Source organism: Chelonoidis abingdonii, chromosome 4, assembly GCF_003597395.2.
Source record: "Chelonoidis abingdonii isolate Lonesome George chromosome 4, CheloAbing_2.0, whole genome shotgun sequence".
NCBI classification, from domain to species: Eukaryota; Metazoa; Chordata; order Testudines; family Testudinidae; genus Chelonoidis; species Chelonoidis abingdonii.
The window spans coordinates 108,098,680-108,120,065 of NC_133772.1; the positions used below are offsets into that span (position 1 = coordinate 108,098,680).

At 37.7% G+C, this 21,386-nt stretch overlaps 1 protein-coding gene across 8 annotated transcripts in view; it reads left to right on the plus strand.

The window, feature by feature from the left end:
* Window positions 1-21,386, plus strand: part of MIPOL1 (mirror-image polydactyly 1) — a 274,230-nt gene that overhangs the window by 51,210 nt on the left and 201,634 nt on the right. For 4 of the 8 annotated variants that reach the window (XM_032789975.2, XM_075065526.1, XM_075065529.1 and 1 more), the window contains exons 2-3: window positions 2,794-2,873; window positions 19,743-19,971. In XM_032789975.2, the coding sequence (XP_032645866.1) occupies window positions 2,855-2,873; window positions 19,743-19,971 (248 nt within the window). In that variant the 5' untranslated portion in view covers window positions 2,794-2,854. Of the gene's footprint in view, window positions 1-2,793; window positions 2,874-19,742; window positions 19,972-20,222; window positions 20,393-21,386 lie in introns of those variants that run through there. The other 4 variants (XM_032789977.2, XM_075065527.1, XM_032789976.2 and 1 more) reach the window with 3 other exon arrangements.

The window sequence follows — 21,386 nt, forward strand, 5'->3', positions numbered from 1 at the left end:
AGTTTAACACCCTGTTTCCTATCTATTGTTTCTTAAATTTTCATTTATTTTGATTATCACCTTCATTAGGTTAACCAGAAGACTGTTTTCTTAATCAAAGCACTCAGTAACGCCTGTGGTAATAGATCTGTTAGAAAACTTTTATTTCATTTTAAAAGGGAATTTAAGTAGAACACTGCATTGCAATTCTTTAGTGATTCATTAGAAAGAAACTTTTATGACCATGCCCAACTTTTTGTTGATTTGTATGAGTTAATCAATGTTGTCAGAATGGTAGCATTGTAATTAGTTTTGTTACTCAATGTTACTTAAATACCTCCTGGAAACATATGCTGTCTTGCTTGCAAATATTGCATATAAGCTACGTTTTATTGTGGATTTTTTTAAGAATAAACCTGGACACTTACTTAGCAAAACTGAATAGTGAGATATTTTGAAAAGTAATATTTTGTTGATAGCAGAGGGGGAAAAAACAAATCAAAAAACCCAACTGCCTGAAAAAATTGTATTAGTTGACTTTTACCAGTAAGTCACTCAACATAGTTTGATCACCATACTTTACTTTCTCTCTGTGTAAAACAAAACTGTTTCTATTAATTAATTATGGGTGTTCATGTAACATATGAGAGAAGCTACAACCTCTAAAAGTTATGCCATTCTCCAAGTTATGGCGTTGATTATTCAGTAGATTTATTATTCACTATTATCTCCAGGAGAGGGCAGCCTTTTCCTACAACAGGTAGATAAAAGAACATGCCCTGCTTAGACTGTCAATGTTTCTTGTAATTACTCCCAGTATATTTGTTGCTTGCTTATGAATTAACTTGCATTTATGGAACTAAATCATTCCAATCATTTAATTACACCTGAGGAGCTGAACTATAATTGCTTGCTTCCATCTAGGATCTGATATGGCTTGAGCAGTATTAATTTGATGTTTACTTTTCTGAGTGCTAAAAGCATTAAAATGATTGTGCAATGGGATTACATTTTACTAATTGCTGGCATTCATTAGCTGGGTAAATCGTGAGGAAGAATGACTGTATATTGTACAGGGATAAAATTATGGTTTTAAATAGTATATTACTAGGCGCATTAAGGCTCTAAGACATGTTTTAAAATACTCTGGAGGTTATTAAAGACTGTATTTTCTTCATGTCTTGCTATATGAATATCTTATTAAAATACTGCAATTATTATGAATCTTTTTGTGCAATATGTAGGGAAATGGCTTCATTGACTGAAACATATTTCTTTGATATTAATAACCTTCTATATTTTCACCTAATCCAAAAGTAAATGAGGAACTTAGAAAAAGGTTGCCAACTCCAAATCAGCACAGTTATACAGAATCAAAAAAGAAGAAGCTTACAGCTTCATTTGAGGACTTTTGTAAGGCACTCACTGTGCTAGGTATGCAGTAAAGTTATCTTTTCTTTCACTCTTAAGAAGCAAGCACATCAAATAAACACTTGCGCTGCTTTCATCATGTACACTTACACTTAGGACAAATATGAGCTAGAGATACTACTAATTCCTGAATGTTTACTGTAAATGTTAGTCTCTATAAATCTTATCAGTGGTCTTCAGAATTAATTTTTTATAATGTCAACTTAAAAATGACAGGCCCTTCAGGTTTTGATGTAGCATAGAAGGAAAACTCTTCCCCCCCCCCCCCCGCTGCTTCTTCACTAGTAAGGGGGGAAGGAGGGAAGAGAAACCTTTATCTTGGTATCATTTACTGGATTTTATACATTCGCTTTTAAGATTGTTCACACTACATCAGATTTATTTGCAGATATGGTAATTCCCTGTGCATTTTCATTAGCCCATACATTACCTTTTCACACTATATTTAGACAGATGCAGAATACAACATCAACACCTGTGCTTGAAGGGTAAAAAATTGCTGTAGCTATAGATAATTTTAAAAACGATGCTAGAGTAAATATTAAAGTTTATGGTAAACTTAGATGTTAAACAAAAAGCAAAGCTCACAAATAAAGTGTACGGTGAAATGTTTAGACAAAATATTGTAAGATAATATGCTGTATGTAAAAATGAAATAAAATGTTTTATAGAGAGAGTCTTAAAACTCCATCATATTAAATAGTTCATGAAGATCTAAAGAAATAAAAGGTCTTTTCAAGACAGTAAGTTTACCATAAATTGTAAATATTGTCATGACTGTTTGAAAAGTTTAGTTTTATATTACAGTATGTAATATGGAAAAGGAAATATATATAAAGTGCAGTTTTTTTTTATTATAGAGGTTTGAATTGTCTTCCTAAATACAAGCTTAAAGTACAAGTTGAAAAGATGCATGGTTATTTTGTGTGTTTCTCATGAAATTCACAAAGACAAGCATATTATAAACAGCTCAAGGACTTAATTCCGCAAGTGCTTACTACCACGAGTAGCACTTGCCACAGTGGTGAATAATGCCTTTGCCTTCAACGGAACTTCTTGCTGTAGTAATGCTGCACTTGGTAGCATGTGTTTGCAAGATCAGGACTTGAAGAAGGAGGCAAACTAATAAATACTTCAACAAAGGCATTAAACGCATCAGAAAGCTGAATAAACCATTATATAAACTAAATGTGTGAAGAAAAAAATCTTTTACTGAGAAATGTAGCTTAGCATTAACTGTTAAAATACACAGAGTTTATTGTCCTACTATAAATATTTTTAAAATCATTTGTCTTGTAAATTCTCTGTCAAATAAAGGGTAGGTATAGGTGTGTTCTAATATATTGTTTCAAGTTTATTTATCTAGAGTTGGCTTTATTTTAGCTCTGCAATCTTGGAGCAAAAACCAGAGTGAGTGCCAGATCAAACAAGTTCAGAAGTACAAATGGAGGACTGGTCAAAAGGTAAGGACTTTTAAGGTGTTAATGCGTAACCCCAGGTGGTGTACCAGTGCTAGGTACTGACTGGAATGTATTTGTTCTTGCCGATATATTGAAGTGACTTTTTTTTTCCAATCATTTTGTTCTGCCTCTTGGAAACATTTGGGGTGAAAGAAAAGCAGCTGCAAGATTACATCTTTTAAAATCGAATTTTAAACGTTCCATGAAAGAAAAAATGTGTAAATCTTCAACCAATGTAGTTTTTTGTAGATTACTGTAGATTTTCTGTGTTTTGCAATGTTAAGGGACTACAGTTAAACTCTCAGTTGTGATAGTCAGCATTATTATGACTTATGTGTATTACTGTAGTTCTAAGGAGTCCTAGTCATGGACTGGGACCTCATTGTGCTAGGCTCTGTGCAAACACAGAACAAAAGGAGCCCTCGCCCCCAAAGTGCCATTACTTTCTAACTTAGTTTTTTCACAAATGTAATACAAAAAAAAGTTTATCTTAAAATTAAGAGTCATGGTATTTCTTCTGTTATTCAGACCCTTATTTTGGTGGGAATCAAAATCTTGTTATTAATATTAAATAATTTCTTAATATTACCTTAGTTCAAATCACATGACAGTGTAGCATTTGATCCAACAATGTGTGGTGTCACTTCTGTTGACTTCAATGAGGGTTTGAGGGCACTTGGCACCTTGTTAGGGGTTGGGGCTCTTAGAATATGTTTACACTGCATCTGTGAGGTGTGAGTCCCAACATAGACAGCCAGACTTGCAATAGTTCCGCTTAAATTAGCATGCTAAAAATATCAGGGTGGATGTTGCTGCGCTGGCAGGGGCTTGGGCTCACCGACCAAGCTTGGACCCAAGGGGTTGGGCAGTCTTGGAGTCCAGGAGCTAGCACAAGCCACTGCCATTGCCTCAACACCCACACAGCTATTTCTAGCATGTTAGTTCTAGCGGAGGTAGTGCAAGTCTTCCAGCTGCAACGTTGACATCCTGATTGGGTTGGGGAAGAGTCATCTTATATTGGAAAGAACCAAAGGAGTTCTCAGGTATGTCTTTTCAGTGGTGACACAGAGAGTTCTGTGGGAGGGGGTATCTCATGGGGAAACTGCATGAGAATTAAGTGTCTAAGATGGTATCACATGAATGGGGTAGATCCTTTGTAGGAACAGAATGCCTAAGGAGTCTAATGGAGAGATGGTAAGTCATGAGGTGGCCCATATATCTTGAAGAAAGGAAAGGATGTGGGAGGTAGAACCCAACTATCTCATGGAAGAAAGGTGCTCACAGGGAAATGACCATTACTATGGGCACAGAGATAGGGTTGGAAAGAGTGGGGCAGAGAGGAATCAGGGCGCTAATGGCCTCAACCGCAAAGACCTCTGCTGTGGCAGCCCCTAGTGGCACCTCATGTATCTGTGACCCAAACTTTCACCTCCTCATTGTTTCTCCAAAGAGGATAAATTTCAAATATGCCATAAAACCAGTCTTGCATTTGCAAGTCAAGGCAGAGAAAGCATTGTTTTTCTTTCAGGGAGAGGGGACTTGCTTCTTACTGGTTTGGAGATTCATAATTTTCTAGGAGTGATACTGTATGTAAAAACAATCTACAGGCATATTTTAATCCCCATAATGTAGAATGCCTGCTGAGGTAGCTGAAAAATATTTCTGAACCAAATACTTACGAAATATTCTCAGTGCAGTAGCTAAGTGGAAAACTGGTCTTTCACTATACTATGTTTTCAATTTTATGTAGCTAATTCAAATGTAGTACCTTTAGACCTTTAGGGGTCAGCATACCCTAAGAAAGTTCAAAAGGTTAACTGTTCCAAAGGAGCTAACAATGAGTACCTTAAATTCACTGTGCATTAAACATTTTCTGTCAAATTTCAAGAAATGGTATTAATTTCATAGCTTACAGAATCTTTAAAAAAACTGCTGGCTATTTAAAGAGTTCTATTTATTTGAAATCACTTCTGATGAAAGGATTTCAAAGTTTTATATTGCTTAGGAAAGGACATTATTTCATTCAAATGTTTATGTATTTGTGGGGCTAATAAAAGATATTATCTAATTTTATGAAATATTGAAGATGAAAGCATGCATAGCATAACATAGAATTAAGTTGTAATTAGTAATTTACAAATCGTGTGATTCTTACTCACTTGTATCCATAGGAAAGTTAAGAAAGAGGTACTTGCTATAAACAGTGTTAATAGTTTTTATGTTGTGATTTACTGAGATCTGTTGGGCATACAGAGCTCCATGTCATCCCTTTGGTTTAAATTGAAAAACAATAGTATTTCAAACAAATAACACCCTGAAACTGTTTTCCAGTAGTAAGACCCTAGGTACTTTACTGGTGTAATTGGTCGGTCTGGTTGCCATCTTGGTAACAGGTAAGGGCCTTTTATGTAACCAAGGTGAACATCTGATTTTTTTGGATGACCCACTACATCCAAAATGACTTCAGGTATTCTTCGTGAATAATTAAAGTAGTAACTTGCCATTATTTGTGTCCCTCAATACTCCATCCTGTCCTCTTAGCTGTTTTACCTTCCTGCACTGAATACTGTACTGCCTCCAATATTCCCCTCCACATAGGTTGCTTCTAGAAACAGATCCTAATGACTATTTCTGATTCAGAACTTGTTTTACAACATAAGCAAATACCATTAGGCATGGCTGAGGTTAAATTCATGTGGTCAGAAGAAACTCAACCAAACAAAGAGATTGGAAAGATAAGTTATTACCTCTGGAGAAATGGCAGTTTTAATAATTACCTGGTACATTGGGTAATTTGTTTATGTATTCCAGAAAATAAAACATTTCAGAGAGAGCAGTTTAAGAAGGACACTGTATTTTAAATTTGTTTTGGAATTCAGTCAGTCTTTGAAACCTCCAGACTTTGGATTATAAATATCTTCATGAATTGAAGACATGCTTTTGCCTCTGTTCGTACGTATTAGAAAGGGTTAAAAACTAATCTGTGTGTAAGGATTACCATTTTGGTCTTGGGTCTTGAGTCTAATTTAAATTTACTGTTTATGTCCACAGGACCTCATTTTTAATAGGGGGATAGTGGTTTCTCACATATTTCTCTCAAGTATTCTTAGATGGAATGGTTTAGGATCATTGGCAGCTGGCCAGTGAAAACTGTTTCATTTCCAGATGAAGCCGGAAAGCATAGGACTAAGGTCTATTCTAAAAAAAATTTAATCTGACAAATGTATGTATAAAGTTTGCGCGAAAATTTAAAAGAAGTTGTAAATTGGAATGTAAAACTTTTATCTGGTGATGGCCTAAATGTGTGGCAAAGCACCAAAATATGGAGAACACACAAATATAAATAAATAAATAAATAAATAAATAAAAGCAGATGAGGCGGCTTGGAACAGCATTGTCTCCTTGTAGGTATATAGGTTTCTATGAACTAAACTTCAAGATTCAACATTTTTATACCAATTCACAGGAAATAGCAGGATTTGGAAAAATGGCAGGTAAATTTACTTGGAGGTAAATTTGTGTTGGAATTGAGTAATGTCCATTGTGAAGAGCTGTATTTGAAAGGTGTGCTTGAAGGGCTCAGGGGATGTTTCATTGCTAACTACAAATATGTTCACATTTGTTATACTTTGTGCAGTTGTGATCTTTTTGTCTATGTTGTGATTTTGTGTGTGAATTTATTTGATTTAAGGAAAGGAGGGGGATAACCCTTCTTGGATATGTAAGATAAATTTTGATCTCTTAACCAAGAATGACAAGAGATATTCTGTCACCGTCATGATAATTTTCTCCAGTTTGGAGTCAATCTGCTTGCTGTGCATCTAGAATTACTAACTTTGTAAAAGTAGGTAACTTAATTTGTCCTTTTTTTTGTTGCTTTTAAAAGTGGCAAAGTGGTTTATTCACTTAACGGGCCAAATACTTACAAAGCTTGTGGTTTTTGCTTTTGTTTTTGTTTAATTTGTTTTTGTTTAGTTTGGATTTTTTTTTAAGATTACATTTTATTATTGGAAGAACTGAATTTCAAAGATACGTAGGCACAAATAGTCACCAGACCAACAACTCCTTTTGCCCCATATGATTACATAGTAAAAAAAAAAATTGTATGAGGTTCGAGTCACCAGCATTGTGTTAATCAAACAACCCTGGAGTTTAAATTCTTTAAGGGAAGGAATTGTCTGTTAGTAAGTGTGTGTACAGTATTCAGCATAATGAGGGCCCAATCTCTGATTTGGATGGGTAGGTGCTACTATAAAGTAAATAATAACTCCCTCATTTATTTTATTTGTGAGAGTGCCCAAAAAGTGTCCAAAGTTTTCACTGCTGTTTTCTGTAACTCAGATTCTGATTATTTGTATTTAAAACTTTATTTTAAAACAAATTATAATCCCAGCTGGAATCTTGCATGCCCAGTTTCTTTCTGGAGCACAAAGTCTATAAGTCCTGAAAATAGGAGTTTTTAATTAACACCTTCAACCATAATTATATAAGTATCACAGAATAAGATCAGTAATATAGTTCCCTCTCATTTTACGTGTTGGGGTAGATTGCATAGTGAGCTAATGAAGCAGTGTTTCAACAGATCAGGTGTCAAATTCTAGTGTGGTGACAATTAAAATGAATTCACTGGTTTCATCTTAGTTCCTAGAGGACATTTGTCTGCTTCAGAAAAAGCACTTTAATTTGTACCAAATTTAGCATACATGTCGCTGACTGTTGAGAGGCCCTCAGTTTAATCAGATTGTGATGATGTAGGTTGGATTTGAGTTGCATTGGGATAGCAGCATGTGGAAATTGCCATAGAATTTACTGTGTGCTATGCTGATTCTAATTTACTGTCGTGTTCAAGAATTTTCCACTTCACCCTCAGGAAAAAAAGAAGCAGGGTGAGGGGAAGTAATAGACATGTGGGCCAGATTATCATAGTTAGATATATACAGTTCCTCAGCTATATTTGCGTGTCCCTGGTTTATGTATTTAAATACTCAGTGTTTGTGTACAGCTGCCTTGTGTGTGCACATATGTGATGTCTGTGTATTTGCTTCATGTATTTGTACATGCATGGGAGTTATACACATGTTGGTTAGGTACATGCAAATTTTAGTACCTAGCTTTGAAAATCTGGCTCTTTTTCCTTATGTCAGCAAAATTATGATATATATTTCAGTATATTTATAAATATGTTGTTCCATTTTATAGCATACTGAAAATGTATTAAGAAATGAAACCTTTTTAGAAATATATATCGTGTATTTACTGCATTTACTTCACCTGCAAATTACTTCCCTTAGTTATCAACGATTCCAGATAAATTCATTGTAATTGATATGTACAGCTGTAGACGTAAGATGGGATAAGAAGTTAGCCAAGACACTGTTGTTGTTGATGTTTTTATTAAAAGCAAACAAACAAAACCCTCCATTTCCATGAAGGATATAGACCATGTTAGTAAGAATCTCTATCTGATTGTGGTGATTTTGTAGCATAAAGATTTTACTATGATTTCTTTCTTTCTAAATGGAATGAAATGTAACACGAAGTCCTGATGTAACACTGAAAAGAAATACTAAGCCATTGAGGGAAGTCTGTGATATTCTCCTTATGTTTCTGAAACTTCCATTGCATTAGTTACCTATATAGTTAGCTGTAAATTGTCCAACAGACTGAATGTGGGTCTGGGAGCCAGGAACTGCTGAATCCATTCCCACATCTACTATTGATTTGCAGAGTCACCTTGATCTAGTCCCTCTTAACTTCTCTGTGTCTGTTCCCCTCTCTCTGTAAAATGAGGATAGCACAAAGCTCTAAGTTGGCCATGCAATTACAGGGACTTCTGTGTGGCTGGAGTCTCTGCTGTTTGGGATGGTGAGCTTCTGCTCCACTGTCACTTAGCACTTTAGCCTTCTAACTTCCTCAGTGAAGCTCTGGGGGTAAGACACAGCTGTCAAACTGCTTCTCACCTCCAGCCAATGCCGTAATTGGCTCAAGAGTTGACTGGGTACAGACTTGAGGTGATGCTTCTTTCTCCAGAAGACGCAGTGCTGCTGCAGCTGTTGTGGGGAGGCAGTGACTGATGCCCCTCACTCCAAGAGTACAGTGGTTGTGTGGGGACAGAGTGGAACCACACTCAACATGCTTGGCTCAGTTCTTCTCCCTTCAAATGCTGCAGCAGGAGAAACCACAGCTGTTTCCTCCTCTCCTTCTGCCTTCAGGGAAAGGAAACCCACTCTAATGCTTACATCAAGATAAAGGGACCCTCAAAGGGCGAGCACAGGGGGAGCAGGATAAGCAGCTTGATGTCTGAAGCAGAAGAGGCACAAGGGTCAAGAGAAAACATTACAGGTGGAGGGGATAGAAACAATGAGGCAACAGTAGACATAAGGAGGGAGACAAAAAAATTTCAGGTTGAGGAATGTGGAACAGGACACCGCAAAAGAACCCTGGGAAGATAGAAGGGATCTGAAGTTTGAGAGATCTAAAAATGAAAGTAAATTTAATTTTGTGGGAGAGTCATTTTGTTCTTTTTGATTGTTAGATTTCTAGCCACACTAAATGACTGTCTGACTGAACTCACATATTATCTGATCTGCCCTCCAAAAACAACCTTCTGTCCCCCTTCAGCCACTCAGTCCCCACCCCGTAAACTTTAAATCACTAAATTGGAAACTGTTTGCATGTGTGTTGGATGGAGCATGGGGGCTGTAAGAGTCTCCCTAACTGCTCCCCACCAAACACAAAGTTAAAGCTTTACAACATTTAGCAAACTCTCAGAGCAATGTTGTGAAGATTGTTGTTAATGATTATAACCTGAATTGAAAACTCAGTGCTTTATAAGTACCGCACATTTATTATTTGGTTAATGGGTGGAGTGAATGCACCCCTTAAAATATTTCACTTTGTATCATTTTGGTCTTTAAAATTGGGGGTACCACTAACTTTAAAAAGACTTTAAATGTGCATTCACGGTAGTGGCAGTTATTACCACAGACATCTTTTATACTATACCTCAGAATCAGCTTTAGATGAACTATCACAGGTACAAGAAAAATTGGTTGTTTCCTTCTTCTGAAATCTTCATTGCTAGTATTTTATTATCATCTAGTATGAAGCTTAAATCCAGAACAGGCCTGCATTAGCACAGGTAAGATGAGCAAAGACATAACAAAAAATTTCATTAAAAAACAGCCTTTGTTCTCTGGGGAGTGCATTGGAGACTAGCGTCAGAGACTTCACCTACATTTTTAATAGGCCATTTGCTCTGAATGATTTTTATTGGCATTTTATTGCCAAAAGTGACGTTTCCATTCTTTTTTTAAAAAATTAAAAGAAATCTTTAAAGAAAAAATCATTTAAAGAGGAGTTTGTTTCTGTTTTGTTCAGAATTCTAAGTATAATAGAACTTTAATTGTCCAAATGTGATGGGGAATGTTGAATATATTGATTAATACAGAGAATTTTCAGTGTACTTAATGACCCTGCGGCAGATAAAAGGGAATTGTGAATAATCAAGATTTAGCTAATTGAGTTGGTCATATATAAATTGTAATTATCTGGTATCATAGTAACAGCAGGAAAATGAGATGGGAAGGTTTACTTTATCCCATTTATGTTCTCAGTTGTTCTAGAAAACATAAATATTGGTGTGCATGAATAAAACTCTGCCAGTCACTGTTTGGAAATTATGTAATAACTCCATATAGTCTGTAATGATATCCTGAAACCCTATATTTAAACTAACCTGAATTACAATGAGAGATAAACAGAATATTTACCCATCCCTTATGAGCTGCTGCTGATATGTAAATTTATTCTTCTACTTTGCACAAATATACTTTTGAGCTACTGCTTAAACACTTCAAGGTCCTTAGCCAAACAGTTTTAATGATGCTTCCAATATTGTGAAAGTGTGACATTTGATGAATGCCTTGTATAGTTGTGATATCAGGGAAAGTGTAAACAAAAAACGCACATAAAGTCATCGTGCAACACCTAGATAATTTATAATTTTACTGTTTATATCCATCTTGACATTTTTTTATCTGCCAAAGGCAGGTTTCATTTGGAATCTTAATCTGAGATTTATTTGGTGGATCTGGAAGTCATAGCTAGAGTTCCCACAGGAAATGGTCCATCTACCAACAGATTAAATGGCAGTCCTGCAGTTGTTAAGGGAGCTCTGCATTTAACACACATGCATACTCATTCAGTCAGCACTGTGGAGAAAAATTAAAGTAGTAACCCAGGTTTAGGAACAATGTAGCTAAAAAGTCCCATATTTGCTGAATGACAAAGGGTTATATAGCAGCATTTCATTTTATTATTCGTGCTTGAATTTCTTGTTTGCTTTGTTGAGTCTGCTGACGAATACTAATAAATGCCTGCAACAATCCAGACGAGAGATGCCTGGCAACAAAGCTATGCGGTGGACCTCCCTGATCTTCTCCAGTTCACAACCTGACCTTTTGAAAAATTGGCTGGGCTAAGCTGCAGAATTTGGGTGTAATGGTTATTGTTAACTCCGGCTTTAGGATTTATTAATTTGTGTGATCAAGACTTACCTATACTTCAAAGTTTCAAAAGACCAAACACAATCATCCATCCATTAGAACTAACATTGTGTTTCAGTGAATCCCACTTAGTGTCTGACTACAGATTCTGCTATTTTGATGTGTTCAGAATCTAAAAATGCTTTTAGAGTAAGAAAGAAATCGATCCAACAAAAATTGTGTTTCTTCTCAAATGCTAGTGTTTTTTTTTTAAAAAGATAATTGCAACATGAGAATGGAATGCCAAAGGAAGTATGTCCTTAATAATTGCATTATGATTAACTGCAGTGAATATCAAATAATGATAGTGTAATTTTGATACATCTTTAAAATAAATTCTCAGTCCTGTAAATATTTAAGTCTTCACATTTACTTTAGCATTTTGGATGCAAAGAAAAATAGTAAAAGGCTAATAATGAGAGAGAGAGAGAATATGATAGCTAAAATAACCAGTGTCCTTGGAGAACTGTAAAAATTGCCATTCTGCCAGAATAACTCCAACAGTTCTTAAGCTCTCTCAATTTCTTTCTTTCTAAAGGATGTTGCCTGGCTTCCAAACAAGTACAGGTGAAATAAAGACACATTCAAAGTAAATCAGACGTTCTTTAAATTGCTTACAGAGAAAGAATTCAGTGTTCTCTTTAGATTCCATCAAGATTTAAAGAAATGAACCATTAAACTTTGAGTTTTGCCTATATTCTAGCAGACAAAGGACATCTGACTTTTTCAAAAGTTATTTTAAAAGTTTTTTTTATCACGTGAAATAAGTGACATTTCGGAATAAAATTTATACAAGTTTTGCTTTGTAAACTATTTGCAAAAACCTTTCTTGCTTAATTTCCATTAACAAGAATTTCTGTCCATTTCATCACCATTTTGACCTCTTTGAAAATGCAAACCAAAACCAGAAAAGCCCCAGCCCTTAAACTGCAATGCTGTACTAATGCAACTATCTGTCAAAGCAGTTTTTGTAGTTGAAAAGTTATGCGTTTGAGAATTTCAATTTCATTTTAATTGAGGACAATTATTTTTACACAAACCATTAAAAATTATAAAAAGTTTGTAAATGTGTCTCTAGGTTTTTTTGTGTGAGATCATATTGTGATCTGGCATGTTAATGAAAATTATGGCCATCCTGAGGTTTGGAAGACTATCACTATAATTATTTGAATTTCTCCTTTATTCCTTGATAGGGAAACATTATTCCGCATTCATCATTTTGTTGTTCCTTTTAGGGTCCTAATGAAGCCAATGAAAAAGAAAAGAGAAACTTAGGGCGGGAGTAATCTCTATATGGCATCAGAATAGAAGGGGGCAAGGAGAATGGCCAGTAATGAGGTAGTAGATAGCGCACTGGAGTGGAATTCAAAAGACCTGGGTTCCGTGCCCATTTCTGCCACTGGCGTGTGGGTGACAGTGAGCAAGTTTCACTTCATGTCTTTGTGCCCCAGTTACCACATCTGGAAATGGGGATGAGACTGAGCTTCTTTAATGCAATGGCTTTGATTTCTACTGATGAAAAGTGCTATCTGTATAAGAGGTGGTATTATTATTAATGGGTCCCTTTCACAGAGTGACTAGCCCTTTCAGGGGAGTCAGGGCCTGCCTCACTTGTGATCCTCCCAGCTGATCCTGATGGGCTAAGGATCAAATGACCCTGTTCAATTATTTACCCAGCTGGGAAGGAGTCAGAGGAATGAGGACTCTACAAAGAGTGATATAGAGCTCAGTTAGTGAGGGGAGCTGGCTCCTCTGGCAGGCCCTGGAGAAGGGTAACTCCTAAACAGATGGCTTGGAGAAGGAATGAGTAGCAACAGGAGGGAGATTAGGGTCGACTCAGAAGTGAGATGGGCTAAGAGAGATAAAGAAGAAAAATCTTGTATCTGTGTTGAAGGTTTTGCCTAAGTTGTGTTTTTGGAGAATAAAACTATGCTTGAATAAAGATCTTAGGTGTGGCACCTGAGTCTTCCATGGGCAGAGATGACAGGCCATCAACCTACAGCTTCTTAAACGTGTGTGTTTTTCAAAAGAAAACAAACACCACACTAAATCTGCCTTGCATTGTGTTTGGAGGAATTCCTTAAGAGACCCTTGCCTGTCCCAGTTAATTGCCAGAGATTTTAGGGTCTTCAGCCTAATCGGGCTCTTTTCTCCATGACTTGCAACAGTTGTGAATCAGGTGACTGTCTTCAGACTTTGTGGCCTGTTCAGTCTTTACTGGGCTGACAATTAGGGACAGATGAGGGAATTAGGGATATACTGTACCTGCGCAGCACTTTCCCTGATGTAATTCTCAAGGGCCTGACTGTCATTTGTGGAAGTCAGGCTAGGTGGAGTTACAGGAAGGGGAAGGGATTCAATTAAGTGTTACACTGAGTGTGATCTGAGCCCCCGGATGTCCCTAAACTTCTGTGGCTGCAGATCCCAGCCTCCCCATGGAGCTTCTCTGAACTCTGCACAGGTGATGCTATTAGGCCTCGTATGGAGTCCTCATAAAAAGCATATTAAGATCCATTCAGATAGTCCTGGCACAAGGAAAATACGTAATAGGGCCTAGTTAAAAGAGAGTGTCAATAAAGGACAGTTGCAAGATAATAGCCTGATGCTCCTAGACGAATGCCAAGTTTAGACACTCAATACTATGACTATTAAATCAATAAAACGATCAACTTAGGTCAGTCTATGTTAAAATCCCCAAGCTGAGGTAACCTGAGGTTTTTATTTTGAAAATGGGAGATGTTGATCCTGTAGTAATATTCTGTGTTAAATGCTTCAGCCTCCTGTTACAATTTTGCCAAACAGGAGTTGCAATTACTTCCATTATCTACTTGCACTGAATTTCCCAAGTCCTTCTCCATCTTCTCACTATTTATTTGGGCTAAATCTTGAAGACTTCTGGTTTGCAGTCATGTAAAGGACAACATCAGTGAGAAAGATGCATGTAAAATGGATTACCTCACTCCCCACCCTTAACTAGGATTTGCATAAGGCGGGAGTCCTTTGATTCCTAGTTTGACCCCCTTAGCTTCTTGTGGAAAAGTACAGAATTCAAGATGGGTTCCAGTATCAGGTGACATGGTCACATGCCTCTGTAGGGCCCCTGTAGCCATTCTTCACAGGCTGACCCACACATTCACAGGAAGACTAAGCTCTTTTACAGTCCATTGTCTCTCGCTGATGGGCCATCAACACTGTTGGGCTTTTTCATTGTTGTATCTGAAGTTCTTAGCAGCGGGCTTCACCCAAACTAGCATAGTTGAAATACAGATACATATTCAATATTGCTAACTTCAGATACATAAATGATACAAGCATACAAATTGGATAATCACATTCAGTAAATCATAACCTTTCCAATGATATCTCACATGAGCCATCTTACATAAAGTATGTCTTAGTTATGTCATATTCATATCATAACTGTATTTTCATAAAGAATATGGAATGACACATCACAAACACTTTAGTCTATTTTCAGCTGAAATGGTTAGATGTTGCTTGAAGATGATGACGGCAATTGTCTTGTCAGAACAAACATCTTGTTTCAACCCAAATGTACACCACTGGCGGAATTTCTGAAGCAGGAACATCTGGATTGCTACAGGTCATGGGAAATTTTTAGAATTTTTTCCCCCCATTCCACAAAAGTTCAACTTGGTTTGGACTTTTTTGACAAATCAGTAATAAAAGTAACAAGATCAATCACTGCCACAAAAATGAGAGGGACGGATTGGAGTGAAGCTTTTAGGTGATGGTTTGTTGCCTGATATTAGCACCTTGACATTGTATAGATTGGTGGTCTTTGGTTTGATATAAATATCTGGATTTTCAAATTTGATCAGATATGTGTATTGTGGTCAGTGGTGGTGGAATAAGTATTTGTAATACCATTGTAAAGGTTTCTTTTTTAAAAAAAAATCTGGTTGGAGTAGATTTTATATTTCTTTTTAAACAAATGAACATTTGCTCAATGTTTGTAACCAAAACATTGTAGCTTTGTGCTAGTGTATGCAAACTAGAAACAGATTGGGGATATTTCTTTACTATAGGGATTATATGGTATTATAACCCCATAGCATACACGCAGCCTGCACTCATAGAAGGGGTTTTCCTGAGTGACAGTAGCTAGGTCACTGGAAGCATTCTTCCATCAATCTAGCTCCATCTACAGTGAGGTCTAGGTCAGCATAGCTATGTTGCTTAGAGGCTTGGATTTTTCACATCGCTGAGTGACCTGTCTATGTCGGCCTACATATTAAGTGTAAGCCAGGTCTGGGTGAAACTAGACTTCTTGTTGTTCAGACTAGGGGGGGGAAGAGGGCGTAAACAGAATAAATAATGAAAAGTTAATATAGGTTTTGTTAATGTTCTTTTTTTAATCATCTAAGCTTTCTGTTGGCACCATAAGTATGGAAATTTGGGTGATTTATTTTTTTTAAGTATGGGGGTTTTAATATCATTTTCAACCTGAATGTACCTTTAACAATGACAGCATGGGCCCATGATCTTGTAATTTAGTAATCTGATTTCCAAAAACCTTAGTTCATTTTCCAGAATGTATATTGCTCTTTGTCTTTCTCCATCTTCCCTCTTCCTTCCGTTGTCTATTTTCAAGTACCATCCCTCTTGGCCATCTCTGTTCTCTGCAGATAACTCCTGTCTTACCTACCCTATTGTCTGATCAGTTCTTTCCTTTCCCTTTATATATATGTTGGTCCCCAGATATTTCCTGACAAACTAAGTGCTGATTAGCTGAGTATAGCAAGTGGAGTGTTGGGAAATCCCAGAGGGCTATGCATCACCCATTTTAAACCAGTATATCTCCCCTTTTCCTTTACGGTCTGTGTAGCTACAGGATTTTCCAGTAGTCTGCTTCCCCGCCCCAATGTCTCTCACATTTCGGTGATGATAGAAATAGTAATGACTGCTGTAACTTAGACTGTGGCAGTTCTCAAAAACTGCTAGGTGTTTTCCATGCACGGAAGAAGTCATGGTCCTTTCCTCAAAGAGTGTACAGTTTAAAAAATCAAAGACAGAGGAGGATTAGGGGGAAGGGTGCATTTATATGATAGGCGTATATTTTATTGGCTACATGTTTACTACTTGTTTCACTTTCCATCACTCCCAAGTTAAACATGCTAAATTTCCCTCCATCTTATTCTCAACACAAACCAATTCACCTTTAACTTTCTCCACCCCACACACCTGTCAGCTATAATTCTATCTGTCTTTATATCCCTTCTTAACATTTGCCTTCCCTTCCCTCAAAATGAATGAGCAATTCATTCAAGATAAATTAATGATCAGCTGTTTAGTTTCACCTTTGCAGTGAAATATATAGAAAAAAGATGGTTGGCCCTTGCAAGAAGAGTCAAAATCCATGTTGTGGTACCACTTCAATGAAAATATATTCCAGAATGTCTGAAAAGTTGCTGTGAGTCTCATCCGTGGCACTTTTAAGGCAGCCTTTTTATCCATATACTTTTAGTGTCTTTTGTGTCTGTGCACTAGTGCTGATTAATGCACACTTTAGGGTTCACAGGAGGCATGAAGCAACACACACAAGGTGGGCAATGATCCATATTGTTGCATAATTTAGCAATAAGCCAAGTTATCATCTTGCATCAGCCCCAGGGTTTACATTATTAGTTAGGGAGTTGAGGGTGGTTCTGTAGCTAGGACAAATGGTCATGTTTATTTGGGGAATAAAAAATATCTGAAATTGATAAAAGTCACTATACACAGTAAACCTGACTGCATTTGCAAAGTTTTCCTCAAAGTACTCTGGTCCAGACATGCACGAATGAGGACAATGACACAGATATAGTGCCTTGGTAGAAAGGATGCAGCTTTACTGAACAAGCAACAACTTCAACCTTAATGCCCCTGGGCAGATAGTCCTTCCAGTTCTGAGAGGGAGAGGCTGCCACCTTTCCTCTCTGTCTTATAAAACCAGCAAGGAAGGACCAGGTCAAAATAGCATCCCCCAAGCCAGATCAATTACAGGCCCTAAGATCAGCTAATTGAAACATCCTGCTGAAAAATGCCTTGCAAAATTGCTTGCTTTTGTAAAGCTCTTTGCTGCCACCAGTGTGTACTGAGATTGGCCCCTGTCCCATGCAGATTTGAAACCATCGCAATGATGCCTGGCTTTGCTGGTGACTCAAAGGAGACATAGATTTCCAATCCTAACCACCCCTGGATTGGGAATCAGAGCGCACCACCCTACTAGTGCCCTAAACAGTACAGTTCAGCTCACCCTCCTGCAAGAACTCAGTACATACGTTGCTGAGGTTTAAAAGCTGCAGATTTGAAAAATAGGAAAAGGAAAATCCCTGTTACCGATCTCCTTATGCTGTGAAGCATGAGGACTCAGATTGCTTGATATTTTGATCTGTCCCAGTGTAACTACAAAGGCTGATAGCTTGTTATATATTTGGATGATAAACTCTTTAGGGCAGGAACCATATTTTTGTCTTGTGTTTATACAGTTCCTAGTCCTAGGGGGCCCTGGTCCATGACTGAGGCTTCAAGGCCCAAAAGTAATACAAATAATAAATAGTACGTGTGTGGTGGTTGGAGAGTTCCTTGCAGTTACTAACCCATCCCTGCCTGAGGTACTTCACATAAATACTAGTTAATGGAGATTATTGCTACGATACAGAAAGAAAAAAATTGCCAAGATTAAACCAAACTATTGAGAGCAAGTACGAATTTCAGTATGCAGCACCCATCTTACAATGTGCAGGAGGGTGGTTTGTATTACTTTGTATGCAACACAAAGGGTATCTAAAGTGGGAGAAGTGGAGGAGACAATGCATTTGCAGACAAGATTCTTCAATGTGTACTTTGGTAGATAGGGAAGCAATTAAAGGTAGTTCGAGGAGAACTCCTTTTAGTGGTTACACAACCAAAAGAGATGCCTCCCCACCCAGCAACAAGGGTTTAAAGGCAATAAAAACTCCCATTACCTTAATTATCTAGCTAACAGTGACTGAATATACCCAGAATGTCCCACACCCTAGTGCGGGCAAGATCTGTACTCAATGTCTCTGCTCTACCTTGTTCATTACATCGAGGTCTTCCTTTGCTGTGTACTGTAGCAGGGAGCAAGAGGCTGAACCACTTTCCCCCAGTAGCTCATAAATCCAGCAGCAGTTTCAATGAATGGCCAGTCAGAAACCAGGGATGCATGGGACAATGAGCAGTCGTGCACACCTGATTCAGGAGTCCTGCCTGCCCTGTATGAGTTCCATAATAGCACTGTGATAGCCTGACCTGAGGGCGCAAGCTTCAGTCCCAGTGCTGAGGCAGAGTTTGCAGCAAGTGATTGCGTGTCATTGCTGTTCCTCCCTCAGCAAAGAGAGATTCCCACAATATTGACAGATTTTAGGGAATGACTTCATCTGAGTATTCTTGAATTAGAGTATCTGCTTCTCTATTTTCTATGCAGTACAGTACCCTGGGTTTGCTTAATAAGTGTTTTAAGGCTATTCATAGAACAGTAACAGGGCATAGACAGTTTTTTCTTCTATCCGTTTTGAGGGAAAATAATGAGTCTGATCCAAGTTGTGTAGAATAAAAGCTATCATAATAAACAACGACACAAAACAAAAACAAAGTCCTCCAGAAGTTTTAGAAATAAAAACTCTTAGTAGTCTCTATTTAATCTACACAAAACAGATTGCTAAGAGTATACCTGCTTCTGAAGAATTGCAAATATTGTTAAACTCTCTGGGTGAATGATGCACCGACATGCACTGGCTGCATATTTCAGTAGACTTCCACAAATTGTGGTGGCAAAATTATCATAGCACATGCTGAAGTATCATATTGCTGTGAAAGCTGGAGAGCTGAGTAGAGCCAGGTGCTTTGAAAGCTAAGGGGAAAATTAACGTAAGCTCTGAAGTCAAGAGGCCGTAGTGTAAACGAGAATCAGGTTCATAATGTGCTATAATACAGGCTTACCCTGGCTATAACAGGTCATCTGTAAGGTCCAATGATCTATCCTGTTAATAAGTAATTGAAGGGGGAGAGAAATCAGGAAATGGGGAGAAATTTTTGACTTGCATGTGAAATATCCAGTAAAAATCAGTAACTCCTGTATATGGACTGGTCTCCTGAGTCAGTGCTTTGGATAACACTCCTCTCCTTTCATCAATAGGATAAGGGAGCAATGGGCTTAAATTGGTATGTTTCCTCCTTCTGTTACAAAGAAAAGTGTGGGTGGGTTTTAAAACTTCATAAATTATTTTAAGTGTATGCTTTCCTTCAATTTAAAAAGTAGTTCAAGGAGAACTTTTTGTTAATTTTGATCTTCAAATAGAAATCTGCAATTTGGAACAGCAAAGAGAAGACTTTTGTCCGAAATTTCAGCTTTATCCAAGTTCTTCAAGAAGTCTACAACCACAACATGAATTGATCATCCAAGGCAATGCTGAAGCAATGAACCCATCAGATTTGCCAACAGCCACCTCACTCAGCATTCAGAGTGCTAGCACCCAGAATGTGTGTCTAGATAGTGTTATTGCCCCTTGTACTGCTGAAGAATCAAGGTAAATAGAAGCTTCTTTTATATATTTTTCCTGGATTGAGAATATTTCACTATTATGGGTAAAAATTTCAAAGGACATGAAGGGAGTTAGCTGCCCAGCTTGCATTAAAATTCAATGGTATTTGGGTGCCTAACTCCCTTAGGCTTTGGAAATTCCAAAAATATGGAGCATTTCTGTCTAATTTGGAATGAGTATAAGGCTTCTTGTGTGTTGGATTCATAAAAATGGTCACCATGCTCTCCCATGCCTAGGCCAAGTCTCCTTCTGGAATCCAGTGTGTCTCCCACTCCTTTCAGCTATTTCTCCTCAAGCACTAATCCAAAGCTATTGTGGTGCTGATAAATATTTACATAGGGCTATAATAAACCCGTACAAAACACTACTGAAATGTAAACAAGGCATGGCCACTGCCTCCAAAAAGGTAAAATCTGCATCAGACAAACATTGAAAATGAAGCTAACTGTTGAAAACAAGGGGTAGCCAAATGAAAGGCAGTGGTTAAAACAAAATCTCTTTATGTCACAAATGAAGTTCTGACACTAATTAGAAGTGGGTATCGGGCTGGGCAACAGGAGAGAGGGCACAGCAGTGTAGGCCACTTATGAAAACCAAGGCAAAAGAAATGGGTATTGAAAACGGGGCTTGAAGGAGGAGCGTGAGGCCGTTGGGTGCACTGGAAGAGGGACTTTCATTCATGAGCGAATTGAGTTGATGGAAATGAAGACAAGTGTAGGAAGAGGAGAAACCAAGGGAGCAATGAGGGGTGAGGAGTGGGCAGACCATCTGGCATGAACTGGGAGAACAAAGGCAGATGGGAGGTGAGATGTAGGCAAAGCCTTAAGAGTGAGGATTAGGAGTTATAACACTTTGTGGAAAGCACCCACAGAAGGAATCTAGGGGGCTATGGGAGAGGGAGGAATGTTCCATGGAGTGTGAGAGAGATTATAATGTGGCTACAAAATCGTGGATAGATTGAAGAGGAGAGGATCAGGGAGGCTGAGGCTGAGGTGGTTATATTCTAGTTCAGGTCAGAGAGAGGCATGTTATGTGAGCCAGGGTGTTAGCAATAGGGCCTGAAAAGAAAGGATGGTTTTAGAAGTGGTGAATGCTGGGAGGAGAGAGAAGTGAAAGGGTCAAATGTGTCTCTTAGATGTGAAATGAGCAAGTGAGTAAATTGTCAGTAGCAAAGGTGAAAGGAGGGGCAAGTTGATACATGTGTACATCTTTCTGCATCCATGTAGATTCCCTCTTCGGTTTTTTCTGTCCTAATAACGCTTCTTGTGTTCACCTTCATAATACCAACTTCATACGTTGATGAGTCCAGTTGAACTGATATCTGGTCCTACTACTTGCACAGCTTGCCTCTTGCTTCAGTGCAATCTACCCTTGTTTGACATAATTGTGCTAACATGCTA